The sequence below is a fragment of the Falco peregrinus genome, chromosome 9 (genome assembly GCF_023634155.1).
Source record: "Falco peregrinus isolate bFalPer1 chromosome 9, bFalPer1.pri, whole genome shotgun sequence".
Lineage (NCBI taxonomy): Eukaryota > Metazoa > Chordata > Aves > Falconiformes > Falconidae > Falco > Falco peregrinus.
Genome location: NC_073729.1, coordinates 10062453 through 10085182, shown reverse-complemented (window position 1 = coordinate 10085182; position 22730 = coordinate 10062453). Strand labels below are relative to the sequence as shown.

Sequence of the window (22730 nt, the reverse complement as noted above, 5' to 3'; positions counted from 1 at the left end):
AGAAGGCTCAGCTAACGTTGGCTCTAATCCAACAAACACGATAGCTGTTCTTCTACTGTGCACGTTACCAAACAGGTTAAGTTTTAGGTAAGACCACATACAGAAACTTGATACCAAGCTGAGCCAGAGAGACATCTCAAGGGTCCTACAGTCTGTTTTGGCTGCTATGGTTACCAACAGCCCATAAACACATGGAAAAAAAACCCCATACACAATGAGAACAGCTAATGCTCACAGCAAACCAGAAATAGCAGCATGGGAAAACTAACTTTCAGTTTGTACTTCAAGTGAAGTATTAGCAGTGACAATCCAGACCTTCTACAAACAAAGCAACATAGTTTAGGCTATATAGTCTATTAAAAACAGTATTAATACACTATCCAGATCTACATAATCTTCTCTTAGCAAACGCTTCACAGAGGACTTGATGACCAGCAAAAAAAGTTGGCGGGGGGGGGGGGGGGGGGGGGGCAATATCTTTTTCAGAACTGCAGGGAGAAATCAGATTCACTTTTGTCTACAACACAGCAATTTTTTTATTGTTGTTCCTGAACACATTGTAACGAAAGGATTTAATTCCAAAATCCATGTACTTAAGCTAAAATAAAGTTAAGATTATTTCTACAGAACAGATTCCTTTGTTAAATTTAACATTTTCTGGGTTTTTTTGCTTATACCTTCTCAGGGGCAGAATAGATCACTCCAAGCAAATAAGCAGGAACAGTTTATTGTGATACTGGCAGCTTTATCTTTCTCAAGTAATACGGAGTTCTCTATTTTTTATCTGCCAATTTAAGTATTTCATCTACATCTGGATCGTTACTTTATAAAATCTCTTTAGTATCTGCACCTTTTCACCTGATTTAACACAAAAACAGAAGCAAAAGAAGAAACTCTTGGAAATACAAGGAGCTGCATCATGGCAAATGTATTCTGTAATAGAAAGTACGAAAAACTTCCTACTGACTTTTATTCAGAATGAGGGAAAAGATAAATATCCACAGCTTTTTGTTCCATTTGATAGGATTTTAAGATCCATCTATGCATGTATAAGCACAGAACACACAGTTTTGGCCACTCTGGAACCACCTAAACAGAGATTTTACCTTCCATAGTTTTTCCATGCATTCCATCCTTGGTGTGCTGATTATAATACAGGGATCCGTTCACCTACGGCACTTTCAATTTAAGAATACACCATAAGCCACCTTAGAGAAACATCCATTAGTTGCTAACAGAAATAATCACAGGAAGGTCTCACAACAGTTTACTAAAACATTAAGGTTTTTTTAAATCACAGTTTTCAAATATAAAAATTGGATTTTCCCCATAACTGAAATATTTACATGAACGTTTTAAAAAGATGGTCTGTAATTTAGACTTAATCACTGTCATCTGAACCCCCTTCAGACCCCTCATCGTTGGATCCTTCTGGTTCAGACTCATTACCAGATCCTCTGCCAGAACCCTCATTGTCAGATCCTCTCTCAGAATCTCTGTCGGAGTCAGCACTGCGAGAAGCTGGGCGAGATTCATTTTCTGATCCACCAGATCGACTTCTCCCCGACTGTACAGACTCATTGTCAGACTGCTCCGAATCTGACCGCCTCCTTTTTCTAGCTGGCCTGTCACTGTCAGAATCTTCCTCAGATGGGTGGACACTGGACCTCCTCGGACTACCTGCCTCACTACCAGATTTGTTTCTGTTATCAGAATCACTATCAGAAACAATGCGTTGTTTGTGCTGCTGTTCCCCATCATCTGAATCACTGTTGCTATTCCTAGCGTGTCTGTAGGGAAGAAAAAAAAGAAACATCAAAACCAGTATGAAAAAGATGCTATCCTTAGCTTAAAAATAAGGTGAGACACCAGGATTTATGTAATGCTAGCATTATCAGAATGAGAACAACGAATGGAATTAATTTGCAATGGAAAGCAATGTTGTGAGTACAATGAAAGGCTTCTCATTATCTTTGCATTATCTCTTTATTATTAACCCTGCAGTTTCTCTTGAAAGCATGCGTTGAAATTTTAGTACAAAGTTAATTAAGGTTCTTACCCATCATCAGCAATTTTGAGTTTATCCTCATCAGAAGAATCATCACTTGATGAAATGATGGCTTTTGATTTGATCTTTCCTTTCATTGAAGGAGGCAGACGTTCTGGTTTGGGCTGTGTTGGGGAAAAACAAAGGCTTGCTTGTTCATGTGGCTGGTTAAAAAGTCCTCAAATGCAGAAAACATATGCAGAAAAGCAGGCACACTTTTAAAAAAAAAATTCCATTTACTATCACTTAATTCTTAGATGGCTTTGGAAATATTCTTTTCATCCTTTCACCCAAGTAGCAATAGCAACAGGGGAGAAGGATAAAATTAAGCTCAAAGGCAGTTTGCTACGAGAAGTTTTGTTGTAATTTTCAACATTAATAAACCTCTCTTGACTAGGATAGTGCCGAACTCCAAAATGTGTATTTAGGAAGTGATGCAGTTACTTAGGGTTTAACTTACTGCCTTCTTTTTCTCTGCCTTAAGTGGACGCCGTTTTTTAGGTCTTGGACCATTTTCATGTTCTTCATCATCACTCCCCTCTTCTGCCTTCTGGGGTCTTAAACAGAAATGTATTTTGTATGACATAAAACATTGCAAAAAAACTTAATACATGCAAAACCCAGCAGTCTCACAGAATATCTAGTTAATCAGGTGTTACTCATACTTCTTTTGCAGAGTTGCTGTTCAAGCCTTCTAAGGTGCATGTGGAAATGAAAATTAATTACATGACCTCTTGACAACAATTCATTTAACAATTACGAAAGACTGCATGAGAATATGCTTGAAAGCCATGCTATTTCCTAGAGGTGTCTAACGTTAAAACACCAGTTACCTCCTCCTCTTCTTCTTCTTCCTTTCACCCTCCTCTTCTTCCCCATCTTGTTCACTACCACTGCCCTTCCTCTTCTTTTTCTTTCTAGACATGGGCAGATCTTCATCACTGTCATCGTTGACGAATTCATCAAATTCCCCTGCTCCTTTTTTTGAACGCTGCAATAAATAAAAGTTCCACAATACAGTCTATCATTCACCTTTCATTTAAAAAGCTACCAGAAAAAATTCAAAAGAGAAATTATCTGAACATGTTTTCAAAGATACAAAAATACAGACCTTCTTGTGCCAACTTTCCCATAATCTCTAGACTGATGTCATTGGGAAAACGATGCCAAATTTGCATATAAAATAATAATCTTCTGTCATTTTAACAACTGAATAGAACAGAATTTGGTGATGCCACTATGCTTGGAACTTTTAAGTATTAGCTTCCAATTTTTACATGTGAATATTAAACCTGTTCAATTTTACTCAGTGGAGCCCAAGAACTTGAAATTAAAAACCTGTGCTACTGAAAAAGACCATATAACAAAATGGGAAAATGAAGGAGATAAAAAAAATTCTGTTCTACCCTGCCTCCGCCACCACCACGTTTTTTCTCCTTTGATCCTTCTACTTCACCAGTGAACATCAGAATATTCTTGGTTTTCTCCACATATTGAGCTCTTTGTTCCAGAAGTTTCTTCTGTTCTTCTTTTTCTCTTAGGCGTTTCTCTTCCTGAAACGGAGAGAAAACTAATGGTTACTATCCTATTTGCAGCATCGCAGTGATTATAGTCTCTGGTGTATACAATATTTGCTCGCAAGGAACTGGAAAACTGACTTTTGAAAGCCTATGCCATAGTAGAAGGTCCATGTGGCAAAAAAAAAACCCAAAAACATTTCTGCAAGCCTACACTACAATAAGCGAAATTCTAGAACAACTATTCCACCAAGTGCTTCCTCATCCAACCCGTCAGTACAGAAATTTCATGGCAGACCTTCTGCGGCACCAATTTTATTTCATTGTAAAAATAAATATCTATTTCTGAGGCTGTGGGGAAGAAAGAATTAGTATCACCTGTTGGCTATAATGTTTTCTGCTAGCCCTTACTATAATTAAGAAGAGTCTACTACACATTTTATCAGTAACACCAGGTACCACCACAGACCAACAGGCGCATACATACTGTTGATACGTATGCTTGCTTAAAAAAATAAAGTACGCTTTTTTAAAATACACTATGCATAATATAATAAAATAAAACCTGTTCTTTAAGCAGTTTTTGGCGAAGCAGCTCCTTTTCTTGCTCTTGTTTGGCACGCAGTTCCCTCTCTTCTTCATCCTGCTTGCGTGCCCGAGCCACGTGGTACTGTGCTTGACTCAGTAAATCAGAGCACTGCCTGTAACATGCAATGATTTCAAGTCAAGGAAGGTGGCAGACGCATACTACAAGAAATAGCTTTATGAAGGGCATGCATCACACCACCATGTCTATAACACCGACACAGAAAAAAGCAGCTACTTGAAATAGCACAACAGAAGAGTAACATAGATTTTAGAGTAAACTAAAACACTTTCTAGTAAGCTAATTTACCTTGTAATATGCTATTTCACAACATACTGCTCTCCACACTTAAAATTTACCCAACTCATATACAAAACTGCCACAAAAGGAATCATCCCAACTAATTTGGGGAGTTTCACAAGTATAGTTAATATGAACTTTCTTTAAACACAACATGCTAGCAAACCGAATCAGAAAGACAGGTAGAAATTCTATCTTGAAAATCCCAGTTGTTCTAAGAGTTAAGGTTGTGTTACATGTTCAAGTCTTGTGAAACATTAAAGCAAAGGGCTTTCAACACCCTCCTAGTTAACATTACAATGACATTTCTTTAAATATTAAAATTTTCTTCTCTGTACAAAGCGCTTTAAATGATACCCATTTACAATGTACAGAGCATGATGGCCAACAGATGTTATTTGTATATGGCTATGAAAATCTTAGAGGAACGTGCAGTAAGTGAAACACAGGGCATACTGAGTGAAATAAGCTTCCAAGGAAACCGACTTGAACAGGCTTGTGTACAAGCTCATTACCCTGAGCAAAAGTTAAAGCAGACTAGACTCTGGAAAACAAAAAAAATTCGCGTTTCAGTAACTGACCCATGCTATTCACTCATGAGCTGCTTGAAAAAAAATCTCCATGAAAGCAAACCTGCTGTTAGATTATTACAAGTCAAAACAGTGAGAGCTAGAGATGTTAAATAACTGTCACTGCACTCTCATCGACAGAAAATTTGCCATTAAAACAGCTGAAGTTTCACAGGCTCCAGCTAATGGCAGGCACCACACGCTGAGAGTTTTAGACCACTCAAAAATGTTAGAAAAGAATGAAACTGTAGTAAGGAGTAACCCTGCACTTTTACTTCTAATGTTCCAATTAGAACTGTCAGCTGAAATTTTGGAATCCAGTTTTCATACGAAAAAACAAGACAAAAAACCATTCCACTTGGCATCTGAATGAAGGATTTGTTTGTGGGTGAGATTTGGTTTTGGTTTTTTTTACCTGGCTTCCGTAGCAGCAAGTGCCAAGTCAAATCTCATCTTATCACCTACTTTACTCAAGTAACTGAAGTACCTGGAGGAAAAAAACAACAAACAAAACTAAGCAAATCTGGCATTACTTACATATTAATTGTAATTTTGCCTTAAACCAAAGCATTTACTCCTGGATTACGACCGTATAAAACTCAACAGATGAGAAAAAACCTCACCAATTTTCTGAGTGCAGCTCCTTTTAATTCAACAGTATCAAAGTACAGAGTCCTTCAAATTTAAAACATTCTAAAACACCACTCTAGAGGGGAACGAAAACCTAGAGAAATTCTAAAGAGAGTTCTAAGATTTCATTTACTGGCTCCTAGCAGTAAGTACACTGCTGATGCCAGTAGATTTATTCCTTATCTGTCATAGCTTAAGTGCTTGAAACCACCATAAGGAAAGGAAAGAAAACCTATTTTCAAACCTTCAAGTAGATGGGTAAGCGGTGATGACCACTGTTTGATCAGTGTTTCTCTAATTCATTTTAAAAGAAAATTACTAACTTTCAAGGTTGCCATGATTTCTCCCTGCCATGATTTCTCCCCATATTCCATCACGACATTTTAAATGAAGTATTTTCGTGCTAGACTGAACTCAAATTCTTGTGCACATTAAGAAAGTAATTCCCTGCTCGAGTTTTAGATTACGGAAAATATTTTCCAAAACATGGTTAGACATCTGAATTTTTACTTAATGGGTAAAAATAAGTACTTTCATGCAACTTTCTCAAGACAATAAGCAACAAGCTTTCACCTGAATTTAAGTTAAAATTTGTGTTTGAATGCTTAGTTTGCATTATGTAAAGCACTTGGATTGTGAAATGCTTGCTCATATGAAAGGCTTGCTTCAGTTGACAAAATTACTGAAAGACATCTTTCCTTGACGTAACAGCAGAGCTAGGAATGCATAAAGCAAGCACCAGCTACACCAGCAATACCTAGGAGCAAAATAAATGGTTGAAAGTTTTCTGTCAAAGATGGTGATGATTGGATCAGATAGATCACAGTTTTCACCCAGAAATCTCTTTTTTTAAAAAAAGAGAACTAGAAGATCTCAAATGCACTTAAGAAACTGCTTCTGCTCTTAAGCTATAAGAGTATTTAGGCTTTATTTGCAAACAGGAGGGTGAAATCAGTTTTCAAGGACTACCAGTCATTAAAGGTTTATATTATATAAAGAGATACTGCTTCTGAGCCTTATAGGTTGTTTACAAGAAATCATCAAAACAAGTGTTAAACAACGTTTTTTTCAACAACGCTTTTCCAGGAAGAAGTGCATCTTGGTCACAGTAAGACAAAACCCTTTGAGAAATACATATTGGCCACCTGGCCAAACAAAACTGGCTCTGGAGCGAAGTCTGAATCCACAGTTTTGTTAGGCCCAACCTTCCTTTTCCTACTAGGAACTCTAGAATCACACACAGAGCTTCGTAAAAAGATTGCTCTTCTATCCAGATCTGTGACCTATACAGCAAATTTACTGTAAGGGAACAACAAAACAGATTAAGAATGATTAGAAGTAAATAATTTTTACCTGTGGGCTAGCTCCAGTTCTTTCACAGCATTAAGCACCTCCTTTAGATTGCTTTTTTCATCTTTGAGGACAGAGGTAGCTAGTCTTTGTAGCACTAAAGCCACATTAAACATAAGGACTGTATCACTTGGTGCTACATGCCTGGCCTGTAAATAAAAAGCATTATTTTTTTTTTTTTAAGATATGCTATAACGTGAAACAGAAGTATCCTGAAGTGGCATACAGAGAATAAGCACCATTATTTCAATCCCAGACTACTGAATTTAAAAAGACACAAACATAAATCGACTTACAGTAATTTTATTCTGTGATATATGATGTTTTATATCCGTACCTTCAACAAAGTTTGTTTGCATTCCTGTAATTTGCCACATTTGAAGAGTGCCCGGGCCAAATATAACAATACTTCAGTATTTTGATGCTTATAGAACTTTCTGAGGCAGTTTTCATACTGGAATGGGGAAAAAAAAAAAAAAAAAATCAAATGAAGAGGCAACAACAGTTAGTGATTTTGGTTGGCTAACTCCAGAAAATATTCCTATTCCTAAAAAGCATTACTGCTAACATGCCTCCTGTTTTCTGAAGTGTGTCATGCTACATGGATGCCTCCTTTTCACTGACGAGAACATTCTTTCTGCTATTCCAGAGCAAGTATGATTTTTCTGGAAACTGGCAGCCGTCTGGGAGGCTCTGTAGGTCTTAAAATGCAACAGAATACAAGTACCATCTACTGTAACAAAGTCCAACAAACATGACTCATTTTAAGAGAGCTCAATTATTCTCCACAGTATGGATGTGTGTGTGTGGAATCTATTTTCTTTATTCATATAAGATATTTTACAAACTGAAACATATTTAATGTAGTAATTCCAAATATATTATGTAATCATTTAAAAAATCCACATCTTTCAGGCATCTCAACATCAAATTTATTCTGTCCACCTAGCTGAGTAACTTGGCATGTCAAAGGGTATCTAGTTGCTCTGAAGTGTAAGACTTGTTACTGTAGGTTTTGTGGGTCTAGAATTAAAGCTTCAAACAGTTACGAAACTTAGCACTGAGTGACTTCTGTTGGACATACTCTTTTCTCAAGGATTCATTCACCTTTTTTCTAAACCTCCAGAATACTAACAAATACAAAGAAATTTTAATTTCCAGCTCAAATACAGAAACTGCCCTGAACTGTAATATGCCTGAAGTCACCACCTTTGGATCGCACTGTGTTGCAAGCGCCTGATTTTCACTCACCTTCAGAGTCAAAGGTTTTGTATTTAGCTTAACTCTGCCTTGAATCTGTATGCTTTATGGTAGAGAACTTACTAGAAAAGTTGTTGTGGCCGCAGTAAGCTAGACTATTAAGTTCATTTCTGAATTTAAGTCTGCCTTTGAGTCAAATATTGCCTATTTCAGACCGTGGCTTTTACTAACCGCACAGCAGAGGCCAGGGAACAATAAACCACCCCAGTAAAGAAACACATTTCTACTAACAGCTTTATATAAATATATTAGCAAATGAGTAAAATACTTTTCTGACAAAAAAGAAGGTGGAAACTATACCCAGTTTCCCACTGTAATTCACTGCTTAAACAATTGCTATTATATTCTCATCAGGCTTTTTGTCAACAGAAATAGACTAAGCGTTAAAAACCAAAACAACCCCAACGAACAGACTCCATCCAAACATAACAGAATGAATCCGGTTGTTTTACCAAAGCTTGTTACCAGTAGTTCACTGGAGGATAGCAACTACTGAGGTCCTGATCAGGTAAGGAAGAGATGCTGGGCCTTTCTTATAACCATCACAGAAAGCTTCAGAATAACTCCAAATTAAGTATTTCTGAGCCTCAGTATGGACTCAGCCTTAATCAAACAAGCTTGTTCTAAGCTTCTGTCCCATTCAACATACAAGTAGGCTTAAAAAAAGTGTATGCTTTTGATCAACTCATTGAGTCAACTTAGTTAGCATCTGTTGGATACTTGGAAGTTGGTTTCTTTGGGCAGGTTGAACTAGATGACCTCAACAGATTTCTTCCAATATTAATTACCTTGTAGTGTTAACTGTGGTGAAAGAAATCATGGCACAGTCAGCTTTTTAGATAGCTCTGATTTATTCTTGCAAATGATTGCATAAATAACAAAGTAGGAAGCACTGCTATTAATCTTAGCAGCAAATTCTATTTACTTATTTCAGTAATATCTGGATGTAAATAAATCACATACAGTAACTACACTGACTGAAACCTCTCTGACTAAAAATTAATTCCAAGACCAAAATTCTAACCCATTTATGTTTTAAAACACTGCTACAAAAAAAGCACAGAAAAGTTGGTAGGTGCTTTGTTAACCCTTACCCACATTTGGCAGTTTGTTTTTAGATCTAGACTTGACAGCCAGCAACATGCTAGGAATAGACCTGTAACTTGTTAAAATACTATTCAGAAACTTTCACAGCTGCCATGACAGCAGAGAAACACCCAGAAGTCATCTAACCCAACGTATTATATAGTTCAATTTAGAGATGTTACCATCTGCACAGCACTGATGTACTGTTTCTGTTCCACGTAGATATGTGCCAAATTCAGCCACACATCACTGATATCTGCTGTTGCCTCTCTCACTTGAGCAAAAACATCACGAGCTTCACGGAAATATCCTTTATGCGCCAAGACAGCTCCTAAGGGGAAAGTAATATGTACAGCATATTACTTCCTTACATACAGAACTTCCAGGTTCACCTACTCCTACCGAAGAAAACTAACTATTGCCTGAGTAAAGGTTCCCATTAAAAACTAAGTGATATAGCTGCCATATGAAAGCTATCCTTTCCTGTGCTCCGCTACACAGCGTTCACGCCCTGAAGCATAAGAACATCATCACTTTTGAAGGAAAATTAAGAGTCTAATATTCACCTATGCCATTAGCAGCATACAAATTCTTTGGATCATTTCTGAGCACTTGCTTGTAGATTGCTAATGCACGGTCTTGATGACGCTTCTCCTGCAGAAAGAAATATGCCAATTGATCACTCATTTCTATAATGGGGTATTAAAAGATCTACCCAGAAGTTTTATGGGATGTAAGAAGCCAAACAGGCATCAAGAAAAGGCTCTGATTAGCTAACAGCATTTTATACATAAATAAAACCACACACAGGGCAGACAGACACCCATTACCTTTTCTCTGTCTCTTGTGGGTTGATGTAGAGTCTGCAACCAGACATTGCCAAGAGCCAGCATGGAGTAAGTATCATTTTGTGTGGAGGGCTGTTTCAATATCCTTTCAAATTTCTTCTGTCCTGGACCCCACTCTTGTTTAGCCAAATGAAGATTGCCAATCAGAGACCATGCATCGGGATGGTCCTAAATAAAAATTCACTTTAAGTTGCAAAACCAGTTTCCCTTTGCAAGGTTACTTTCCCAAGTATAAACTGCTACTTTTCTTAAGCAGAAATCCATATTAAAAAACCCAGCAAAAAAAACATAGAGCAGATTATGGTAGTTCTCTCTTCTTCCCCTACTTTTTGTGAACAAACAAAATAAAAATGCAACAAAAGGAAAATAAAATTTTAAGTTGTTTGTATTTCAAGTGTTTTAACTTTAAGGGTTACAAACCTGATTTATCTGAAGTGCTTCTTTAAACCAATCAGAAGCCTCATAAAAATTTCCTTTATCCCTAGCCATAGCTCCCAAGCGCAAGTAGCCTAAAAATAAAAATAGAAAAGAAAATAGAAACCAGGAAGAAGGTTAGAAGTAATCTCTAACAAAGAAAATACTGGCCATGCCTGAATTTCAAAAGCAATCTTTTTCTTCACCAGCTAAGAACAGCAAACATTAAGACACCTTTCCTATACTAATTACAATGAGACGCACCACGTGAAGACAAATGTCCATCCACAATGGCCATAGAGAATCTGCAGATTTCTAACAATTAAACATTTACATTTTTAATTGGTTTCATAATTTTCATGAGAAACCTCAAAGAAAGAAGGATACGTCAAGTTACATAATTCTCTTCCCTCCACTTTAAACAGCTCTCCTGTCTCCACAAGCTTTGGGAAGAATACCAGTTAGCAGAATGACAACAGAAAACAAGCAGGAAAGAGGCTATAGATTAGGCAGGGGCATGCCATATGCTGCAGCTTCGCAAGAGCTACCACCTCGCCTTTGCAGAAAACATCACAGGTCAGCTCTTTGGGGACAAGAGGAAGAACAGAGTGCGGATAAAAACCAGGATGTGAAAAGAAGCTGTGCCAACACCCTCAACAGCCCTGCTTCCCTGGAGGAAGGCCAAGGTCCAAGACAGAAGTGATTCTCCCAAAGGGTCTCTATTTTTCACCCACATAGTTAGAATTGCAAAGCGTGGGCATATCAAGTGGATGGCCTTGATTGCACCCAAGGGCTGAGGTGCTAAGGCTTTGGTGGGGGTGGGGGGTGGCCGATGGCATGCAAGTCTAGATAAGCCAATTTTGCTAGATTTTTGGAGCACGGTAAGATTTAACAATAATTAGAAGGCTTAAACCTGGAGACTGAACTATAAGGATGATGCAGGCCTTAAAAAAAAACAGTAGGGGAAATAGCAGGTAGGAAAGCAGGCCCCAAAACTGCTATGAAAAGACGACGACAGATATAAAGAAAGACACTGTAAATGGGAAGATTTTTGGTATTATAAGGAGGACTGTGGAACTAAAATACTAAATGTTTCTTACAATCAACGTAATTAGGATGTTCTCTTAAAATGTTTTTATACAGCTTCTCCGCTTCATGAAATTCACACATCGCCTCATATAGTCTGGCAAGGTTATAGGACGTTGTTACAGAGATAGCATTGTAATAATGCTCATCATGTTCAGCTTCTGCTTTTGCACGATCCAGTGATGCCAAAAAATATTTCTAAAGTATAAAAAGAAAAAAGGAATAAAGCACTCCAGAATATTCTTAAAGGAAAACTTCTGGGTGGTCAGGAAACTCAAGTCAAACTTCAAGCAATTACATACCTTTGCTTCTCCTAGGTTTCCCAGCCTGAAGTGCAGAGCACCCACATTATTCAAAATCTCCGGTGGGACATCAGCCTGTACTTTCTCTTGCAGAATGCGTGTGGCTGTACCATAGGCTGACAGTGCACCCTTTACAAAGAAAGAGAAAGTGGATGAAAGAAATAATGAGTTCTATGTGCTTTTAGGAAAAGCACACATAATTCACCAAGCATGTATTAATAATACCTGTATATCGGTCTGTTCTAGAATTTGGGCTAGCTCAATCCATGCCTCTACATCATCAGGATATTGTTCTGTGACTTTCTTGAGATGTCCCTGAAAAACAGCAGAAGACAATTAAGCCTCTTTGTGGACACAAACTGTTTAAAAAACGTAAACAAAATCAAAACAAAGAGTAAAGGCATTAATCTTAACACTACAAAGACATACCATAATGTAAAAGAAAACATCCTAAACATCTGCACGGTTTGGTCACACACAAAAAAATCGTATTGGTTTCCTTCCTTTGTTATTGTATTTTTCTTGTAGACCGTAACACCCACTTAAAGTCTTAAGAGAAGCAGAAACTTTTACCCAACATGAGAAGCCAGAAAAGCGATGTCTAACATATTTGGCATTTATTTACCCAATGTTAGATTTAAAAACCCTTCCATTTAAAAAAACAAAAAGCATAATATTGTCCTTCCAGATAAGCTAAGACAAGTGTTTTCTGGAAATCACTAGCTCATTCACCATCTTCAGGAAATCACTAGCTAACTTACCATCCTCAGAGAATTTTAACATATATGGGAAGAATTCTGCCCTTTTCATAGCACTAAATACAAACATGAGGCTGGGGCTACTCTAAATTCCTGGATGTGCTTTAGCCAGAATCCACCAGGAGTCTCAGTTCTGACCAGAAGCTGTGACCCACCACAGTTGGGAGGATCTCTCATGACTGTCAAATATTAAATATTCTGTGCCTACAGCCAAGTAACCCTGAGGTTTATGCAACTTAAGGTACAGTCTGATTTCAAGTCTGATTTTTAAGTTCTACTCTTGTATGTAGAACTATGATGCTGGCAGAAGCAAAGCTCACCTTTGCAATATCCCGTTTCTCCTGGTCTTCTGAAGCCGCATAAAGAGATCCAAGGATTTTCATAGTCTCATAATTGTTAGGATAGGCTTTCAAAACTTTTTCAAAGCATTGTGATGCATTCTCTTTGTCCCCTCGATAAATGTACATTTGACCCAATCCAAAGAATGGAAGTACAAAAGAAGATGAAGCAAACTGCGTGGCCTGGTAATAATACTGGAATGCTTGATCATAATCTTCCTAATTAAAAACGAGTAAATAAAGAACAGGTAGTGTTTTCAGATGTAGGCTTTGTATTAACTTTTGTAACGCATATTTTTAAGTGTAATCTCAAAGGGGGCTTTTAAAAACAGCCCTACCTGTACATGAAAAGACCTAGCCAGCTGGTAACAACTCTCTGCCTGCATTGCTTCAACTTCTGTATTATGGAAAGCATGAAGAGCCAAGTGCTGTACTTTACCATAGTCCTGAAAAAAAAAAAAGGGGAGGTTAAATGAAATTTGAAAAGCCTTCACTTTTTTACGGTCAAGTGATATATTATTTGAACAAGGATAGCTGGAAAGTACAAGAAAGCTTTAGCCATAGCACTGACTAAATAGGTAACAACAGATTTAGTTCTAGTGGTTACTGTTCTTTTCTCTATTTCATATTTTAATGCATGGAAGAAGCGGGAGAGGGAAAGAAAACCAAACAACCAACAAAACCCCAATATACCACCAAAACCCTTCAGGACACAAAGGTGACCTTGACATAAGAAGTAAGTGTACCTTTTCTTAGCTTTCTTGAGAAAGGTTTATACATGATTTAAGTCAAAAACTTTACACTTGTCCATCTAGATTAACAGTTCCATATTAGGCACCGCTTAGCCTGATGAAATGAGATTGAATCTAACACCAGAACGCTTGCTGTTCAGAGGTTACCAAGTATTTAACTGTAAAACTTCATAGACCTCTTACCTTCTTGAAGAAGAAGTGATTAGCCAAGTGATTCAACACCATGGGATTACTGGGATCAATTGTGTAAGCCCTAGAGAGGAGCTGAACACCATTCTTGATGGAATCAGCCTAAATGAAACAATCACACATATCAGCAGCATCTCAATAGCTGTGTCTTATTATCTTCAAAATTATATTCTTCAGTCTAGACTGCAGCAGGATTTCTGACAAAACTTTGCCAGGCTCACAGGAAAAAAGTAAATTCAGCTATTAGCTTTTCTCCCTGCAGCATACAGATGGAAAATGGGAAATGAAGCCACCACGCAGGGATGGAAAAAAGCAGAGCAGAACTTTCCAGGAAAAAAACTCTAAAATTTAGTCTTGGAGTCCTTTGACATTTCACACACACAGCCTGATAGCCTTCCTTCTACTGTCCACTGTCTCCAGTTCCTGTCTGGTTTAGGTTTCAACCCTTTACACAATTTGTTCAACAGTGAAATGAAAATATTCTCATGTTCAAATTCTGAACAGAAACTTCAGATGTTGAATTAAGAGCTACTACTAGAACTTCAGTTCTAATTAAAAAAAAAAAAAGGTAGAAGTCTGCAGTATTTACGTAAGGATATAATTACATCAACTTTTTTCTAAAGAAACTCTAGAATTTAAAGAACATTTTCCATGGGTATACATTTGACTTACCTACAAGTTCAAATCCATAACTGGTAAAATAATTGCTATTTATTTGGGACACCCATGAAATCTCTATCACAAGTGTGTCAAGTTAAATCTGTATTTACTTCTGAACAGAAACACCAAGAATGGTACCTAGTAACCATGTAACATCTGTGCTTTACTTTAGGAGAAAGCTGTCTTACTGAACAGATTAGGTTTTATGAGGTTGTGACACAAGACGAAGTCCAACAGAAAGCTAAAAAACATAACTTCAGTTTGAAAAGGCACTCTTTCCAAACCTAGCATAATAATATATCTGGATTAAGAGATATTGAATCACCCAGTTCAATTTTCAAAGGCAAAGAGGTTTTATAATCACACTATGTGTATGTCTGAGCTCTCCAATAATTTGAGTCTCGCATCCTATTTCAACCAAATCCAATAGATGGTTAGAGGTCTCAAAGCTCCTAAGTGCTTTTATTAAAGAAAACCAGAGATAGGAGAGAGCTCAGTGAAAACACAGTGTGATCTCAACCCTGATTTGACATTATAACATCTTGTGGAAGACAGAAACATTAGAAATATCTCAGCACAGAAAAGACTTTGGTTACTTTGCAACTCAGAGAAGAATCTTTTCCCCAGAGAAAGTGTTCTCCCTCCCCCATGTCAACTCTTTGATGTTATACTAACTTTGCAGTGCAAGTTGTGAAAAAAGTTTGAAGTAAAGCACACATGATACTTTCTCACAAAGAACAGAAAACATATTTGAGTGGGTCAGCTTTTAATCACAGCTTTTCGAAGCTTAAGGTGAATGGGTTCATCCCTTGACTTTAGTCAAAAGACCTTCAGGAAAAAAAAGAAAGATACCAGGTTTCATTAGTTTCTCACCCATTGAATTATTTACAAAAACTTGACTTTAGAATATTGTTGGTTGAGAGAAAACTCTCATGCTCACATTTTTTGGAATTTTTCATGGAAGTCTTAACAGTTATTTTTTTTCCCCATGATATCGTAAACCAAGCAATTTTCAGGCATTCTGTAATACCAAAAGACCTTTCTAGTGAGCTATGTGTTCTACAGATAGCATAGCAATAAATTTTACCAGCATTAAATTATGTAACAATATAATTTTTTTTAGACACTTAAAAGGTCAATTCTTCCACTGAAAACTTCCTTAGCATGCATTAACCATCTCAGATTTTATGATCCCAATTAACCGATACGACCATATGTATTTTTCTAGTGATACAATATCTAGAGAGGTAGGATCACCACTTTAATGTGGTTTCATCAGTCTAGTTAAAACCTGTTCTTGCCTACTCTGGTTTACCATGTGGCATGTACACCCAGGCAGCTTGAACACAACTTTTAACAGTTGTTTGAAAACTTAAGTTCCTTAAAGCCTAAAACTAATCTCCTGGGACTGTCTTTTGCCTTGACCTTCCCGTCAAAACGATGATCTTCCAGAAAAAATTCCTTACACTCTGGAACAGAGCTGTCATTGCAAGCAAGATCTCTAAGTATTTGAGGACTTTCACAGCATCCTGAGTACAAACTGATTTAGTTAACCTTGACAGTCACAAATGACTAAGAAAGGCAGGCTGTTATATAAGTATTGCTCATTAAAGGAAGATTTTTAAATCGACACTTTGGGGTTTAAGTGATTTGACATGCTTTCACACATCTCACCATGGATTTTTAGTATTTTAATTAAAACAGTTAACCTAGCACTGTTTTTTCTGTACTTAACACCTCTATAAAGCAACAGAATTGAAGTTTTTTAATAACAGAAGAAAGTTATTCAGAATGTGCTGCTCACATCACAAGCACGTACCTATAACATCATTCAATAGTGACACAGATTTAAAATAATTTAATCACAAAAAGTCATTACTCCTTTTAAAAACTGGACGACCTTTCAAAAGATAAAATGTTTGCTTTTTCAGGTAAGAAAAAAGTAAACTGAGTATGGATTCTTGTTAAGTCAGACTCACCTCTTTATTATTGAGTTCCAGAACAGCCAGTCCAACCAAAGCCCCTACGCATTTTGAATTGAGCTCCAGAGCCCTGCTGAATGCCAAGCGAGCTTTTTCCAACTTGTTCAGCTTCACGAAGCAGTGGCCCATACCTAATCGGACCTCAGCTAGAGAAGACAACACTATTCAGAAACCCAGAATTTCACTTTCATGAGTTTGTTACATTCTGGACATCAACTGAAGCGAAAACAGAACTTTTAATATTTCTTCAAAACCTGTAGAGCCATTCAAGGATTTGGTGTTTTTAAAGGCAGTCTCCCACAACTGGCAGCAAAACTAACTTTAACAGATTAGTAAGACTATTTTTTTTATACACCCGAAAACATTGCTCTGTATCTCCAAAAGACTCTGATACTAAACAAATAAAAAAATTACTTTCATGGAACTGTATTAAAAAAAAACAGAGAAAGGCATTAAAAAAATTGCCAGATGAAATGGCTGGAAATTTCTTAGGCAGGGTAAGTGCACCAGAGACTAGCAGGCCTTCAGAAAACACAGACAAATATACGGGTTAGCTAGACATTTCTCCTCAAATAAGCAAGAATTCACTGCTAACAAAATGCTGTTTATCATCCTCCAACTTCTATGATCATGTACAGATGAACTACTGCAGAGAATCCACATCACACTGCCCTTTCAGTCTGCTTGTGAACTGCAAATACAGAGACATTTATATACAGCAATTTCAAATCTGTATCTGTGTGAAAAACGGAAGTGAGTGAAAGATGTTTGTTTCAAAGTAAAGCTTGCATTTCTAAATCCACTTTTGCAGCAATGTTCTTACACTAAACCAGACCACAGAATATATATCTCAACTTTGAAACAAAGCGTGTTTCAGGCAGGTTATGGCAAAGTATACCACATCTCTCAAGAGACTTCAGAGTATTTATGATCCTAATGCAAATACCCTGAACTAGTATCTCTAAATCACCTGCATCGCTTTTACAGCCATTACTGATAGCTTTCCCAGATTTCTGCATTAAATCACACAACACCAGGAAAACTCACATCATGCGCTACACATAGAATTGTACTTTTCAAGTCTTGTTTCATTATTAATGCTAGGACAGGATTTTCTTCGCCCTTATTCCAAGGGTTCACAGACAGGTTCTGAAACAGTCTTAAACAGTTCCCTCCCTTGCCATAAAACTTAAACTTCCCTTACATGCAGCCTCTCATCTTCTAGTGGCTCTTTAGAAGGTAATAATTAGACAAAGTGAGAAGTATTTTCCTAAACACAATTTCCTTCTCTAACAATTAAGACAGACTTCAAGTCAACAAATGCCTGTACTCTTCTATGAGGGTTGAGTGTTTTTTGACAGATACATATCACAAAAAAAGCCCTTAGGTATTTAATAACAAACACCTAAGTTAGTTGGCAAGCACAGCAAATGCTTCCACCAGCAAACATTTTCTGTCTTACCTGGGCAACCTGGATTGGTACGCAATGCTTTCTTGTAGTACGCAAGGGCTCCTCTATAGTCCTTCTTGTTGAAAGAAATGCATGCTTTACCTGTTATAACATACCAGTTATAAATAAATCAGAAATATAGAGAGCAGTTATAAATCAGAAGCTCCAAAGTATTATTTGGTAAATTTGTGCTCTGCTGATTTTCAGATTACTGTTAAAAGCTAACAGAAAATTCAGAAACTTTTATTGTATTTGATATCAAGTATATAAAAAATAAAATCAAGCATGGGAACACATTAAATTTACATTTTTATGGTTTTCTGCAGAAACTTAATTCTCTTCTTGTCCAGAGGAAAAACACTTACTATGACTAGATTAGCGAGCACATTAAAGCGTAACTGTTACAGCATGCTGTACCCTCACTACTGGTATCTTCACCTTCAACAGAGTACACAGCTTCATTGGCATCATCAGGGAAATATAAGTAGTTGGACTAGGTGTATGCCCGTGGGTCTCAGAAGATGCTAGACAGCATTATACTTTTTCCTATCTCTTCTGCTTACATATACTTCCAAGTCTAAAGTAATCTCTGTCATGTTTCCGGTCAAAAGTGCACACCACTTTATCACATTCCTCCTCTCTACTCACACACCCACCCTCTTCTTAGGCACATAATTCATTCCAAAATCAACTGGAGAGACAAGGTTTTTACACAAATACCCATAAACTCATACCGAGAAGAGCAGGAATATTATTTGGAGACTGGTTGAGCACAAAGTGGAACTGCGCATCAGCTTGGTCCATCTTATCACCTTCAAGCAGACAAAAGCAGGCTCTTCCCAACAAGTGATTCTAGATAAGAAGAGACATTTGTGATACATTTATCTTTGTAAAATACAAAGATTAGACTACGTGAAAGATTAACTTGCTATGCTATAATGCTTTCTACAATTAATTTACTTCTCTTACATCAGGAAGAAAAAAAAAAAAAAACATCATCCCCTTCTAAAGCTCATGTATTATCAAGCAAAAGAGTAACAACCAATCCTTCCTTTTCAACCGCCGGAAGTTGACTGACATATTTCTATCAGGTGTTCCAAGCAAGAGATAATTATTCACAGTTGCACTGCACACATTTCAGATATAAGTTTTGCTTACATGTGCCACACTAACAGACTTTAAAGCCTGAGCAGTTTCTATCTTCCCTTTAACAAATCAATACTTGTTTTCTTTACAATCACTGAATAATTTGAAGATATGGATTTTTAAACAGGTTTTGGTTTACCTGATCATACATGATAATTTTGTCAGCCATAGTATACAATAAGGTAGCTTGTGTAATGAGCTCCTTCTTGTTATCTTTGTTCTTCTCCTTCCGAGCCTGCTGCACATAGTATGCTGCCAGAGTATCCAGACATGTCATCTGATCCTTTTCATGGTCCCTATAGTCCAAGTTACCATCTATGCGTGCAGCTTCCAACAGCTTCACAAAGTCTTCTGTTTTCCCTTGTTTGTAGTATTCCAGCTATAAAACACACAGTTTTAACAGACAATACTACCCCTGCAAGTAACATATCAAGTTGATGCTTTAGGTCACACAGATTCTTTTTTCAGAAACATACAGATAAAGCAGACATAAATGTAGGGATAATCTGACAGGCATTCCAATACAGTCAAATATTTTCCTGTCATCATCCCAACTTAGTATTTTTACATTAAAACACAAATCTTAGAACTCTCTGTAAATGAAGAGTCAACTGTTCTTCCTCTGAACTTCTTTGACTTTTAGCACATTTCACCATACTTTCCATAGTATAGATTATGCACTTCATAAAAAAGGAGGGGGCAGTATCAAAGGCACAAACAAGGAAAACTATGACTGACAAAAAAATAACTTGACAAGCAGGCCTTAAGCATCACTGTTTAATGAAAAAAGATGAAATTAAAATCTTAATATGCATATGTCAAACCAGAAATATCTGGCCTAGAATCAGTATCTGAGTAACCCCATTAAGTTCCTACTCAGAATTCAGTTATCCCTGGTCATAAAGGTAAAGAAGTGGAAATTATTATTTGATGATCTGAATAAAATATATATTTAAAACCAGTATATTTAAATATATGTATATATATGTACTAACCGCTAAGGCAATCCATATGTGCAGCTGAGTGTGTTCCTGTTTCAGTATACTTATAACTTCATCACCTTCAGGTAACTGATCGAAGTCAAGCTCAATAACCTAGAACCAAACAATACAGATGTTCTTTTCACAAAAAAATTAACAATGTTATCTACCATTGAACTCAATGAGAGCTAGACATTTCAGAGCAGAAAAAAAAATAATTACTTGTGTTTAAACAAGATTACAGACAAAGAAAGAAGTGATGATGTATTGCATTCTGTACAAGACAGAAGTAATAGGCTCTCACAAACATCAGAGAAGACAGCTCGATGTTTGTGATACTACTCAGGGAGAAATAAGAAGAGATGCTCACTCAACTTCTTTTGCTATAGACTTCAAGCTCAGAATTTTTACAGTTCAGCTAATAACCAACTGGAATGCACACTGCTGAATTTCTAAAACTTTTCCTACATGTAAGACAAAGATCTAGGATACTGTCAAAACCTTCCAATAATCAGGTGTCAGAGAATCAATACTACCTAAGACTTATCTCAGAGCTGAAAATCTGTAAAAGTCATCTTTATGACTTTTTAATGAAGAAAATTAAGAGACTACTGAAGTGGCAAACATGATAAAGAACGGACTAAATTTCTGAATATTAACAACCGTAGTCATCATGAGCAAACATCAACAACTTTTCATCGTGCAAGCAATCTTTTTTGCAAGTACTGTTTTCCCATTGTTGATCTACTTTTCAGATATGCAAAATGAGGAAAAAGGAACAGATACTCCCAAGGTGGGACATTTGGGAACAAAATTTAACTGCATTTTAGTTCACTTACTACTCAGTCATACTGCCTTTAATATTAGTCATCTGTTACAATGTAATTTTACAGAAAGGAAGAGGTGCAGTTGTTGTACCCAGGCTTGCACTTCAATTGCCAGTGCAAGGACTCTTTCTTTGAAGACTGAATTAGAGCAATTCAGTTTATGAGGGCTTATAGTTTTGACTATGCAAAACTAGAGAATACCGGCAAAAATATTTCTGCTACTACTGTTATCTTTAGTTTGAGTTTGTCTTGCACAGTACCTCCTGTCTGACAAATAATCATATTTTTAGGTTCAGGTAACCCTTATCCACAAACTAAAATAGTTATTAATGAAAAACAGATATTACCAGCACAACAAATAAATACAGAAGTAAAAAAGAGCAGTGAAAGTTATTTTATAGCAATCCTTAGTGATTAATTCGGAACTTCAGGATTTGAGTAGTCCTAGCCGTAACTTGAACAGCAGCACCAAGATCAACTGTTCATGTTGACACCTCAAACAGAAGTTTCTGTCTCAGGGGAAAAAAAAAGTCCTCCAACATGTAACCTAGAGAGCAAAGTACCTTTACGAGACAGAGTTGTTTAGAGTATGGATACATACGTTTGCAGAAAGCATTCTGCAACCTCTAAGTGGTACATTCCAACACCTTATTTAACTATAGTATTAATTTAGTACCCCCTATAAAATGATTTAACTTCAAACTCTCTAATACCCTGCAAATTTTCAAATACTTCTCTCAATTTTTTTCAACCTTGGCTTGTGACAGTCTACCTTAAATAAAGAAAAGTTAAATACATTTCTAAACCCACACTGAACTTTAACTCGGTAACTTTACCGAGCGGCCCAACGGCCCCACCTGTCTGTGCGCTGATTTACTGACAGGCATACTGTTTACAAATCAGTGCAGTCCGAGGAATCAGCATCTAACGAACTAAGGGGAGAATTTAGCTGGACAAGGCCACTGCACACAAGCATAAACTACAGACTGCTGTTCCCTGCAGGGTTTTCTCTCCTGAGGGCTGCCCCTTCCTCACAGGCGGGTGGTACTTCGAGGGCCCCCGGAGCGCCTGCCCGCCCCCCGCGGCTCCGCCTCACCAGCAAGGGCTAGGCAAGGACGGGAGGTTACGGCTAGCAGGGGGCTGACACCGATCACCGAGGAGCACGGGCGAAGGAAGGCTTGGCTTGCCCTCCGCCAAGCGACACAGCTGTGACCCCAGCAACTCGTAGCGCTCAGGGAAGGGAGCGACGCTCTCCCTCGAGCCCGGGACAGAGCTGCCAGAGGCAGCCACAAACGCCCGCGCCCCGGCGCGCCCCATACAGCGCGCCCCTTCCTCCCCATCCCCGACTCCCAGTCCCCCTGTCCCCGCAACTCGCCTCATCGGTGTCCCGGAGCGGGATCTCGATCGACCCCCGCGACATGATGGCGACAGCGCTGTCCGCCGAGCCGCCAGCACGCAACGGCCGCCGAGCGCACTTCCCCTCACAAACACCGACTGACCCGGACGTGCTCGGGCCAACGGCGGGGGAGGGCGGGCTGGCTCCTCCCGCCCTGCGCCACGAGCCAATCGCAGCGCCGCGCGAGCCTCGAGGGCCGCCTCGCGCCCGTGCGTGAAGGGGAGGGGGGGCGCCGCCGCCGGGCGCGCGCCGTCCGG

At 38.0% G+C, this 22730-nt stretch overlaps 1 protein-coding gene across 1 annotated transcript; it reads right to left on the bottom strand.

The window, feature by feature from the left end:
- Nucleotides 1–711: 711 nt before the first annotated feature.
- CTR9 (CTR9 homolog, Paf1/RNA polymerase II complex component) lies at nt 712–22600 on the bottom strand. Its single transcript, XM_055813298.1, has 25 exons — nt 22453–22600; nt 20266–20364; nt 19410–19649; nt 18859–18976; nt 18137–18226; nt 16672–16820; nt 14027–14134; nt 13430–13537; nt 13074–13310; nt 12221–12310; nt 11996–12124; nt 11708–11891; nt 10614–10702; nt 10176–10361; nt 9912–9999; nt 9528–9676; nt 7337–7453; nt 7003–7148; nt 5435–5506; nt 4130–4265; nt 3454–3600; nt 2881–3038; nt 2508–2604; nt 2060–2172; nt 712–1790 (listed from the first exon to the last, which is right to left on the bottom strand). The coding sequence occupies exons 1-25, from the start codon at nt 22495–22497 to the stop codon at nt 1382–1384; spliced, it is 3504 nt and encodes a 1167-aa protein (XP_055669273.1). The 5' UTR covers nt 22498–22600; the 3' UTR covers nt 712–1381.
- Between the last annotated feature and the right edge of the window lie 130 nt (nt 22601–22730).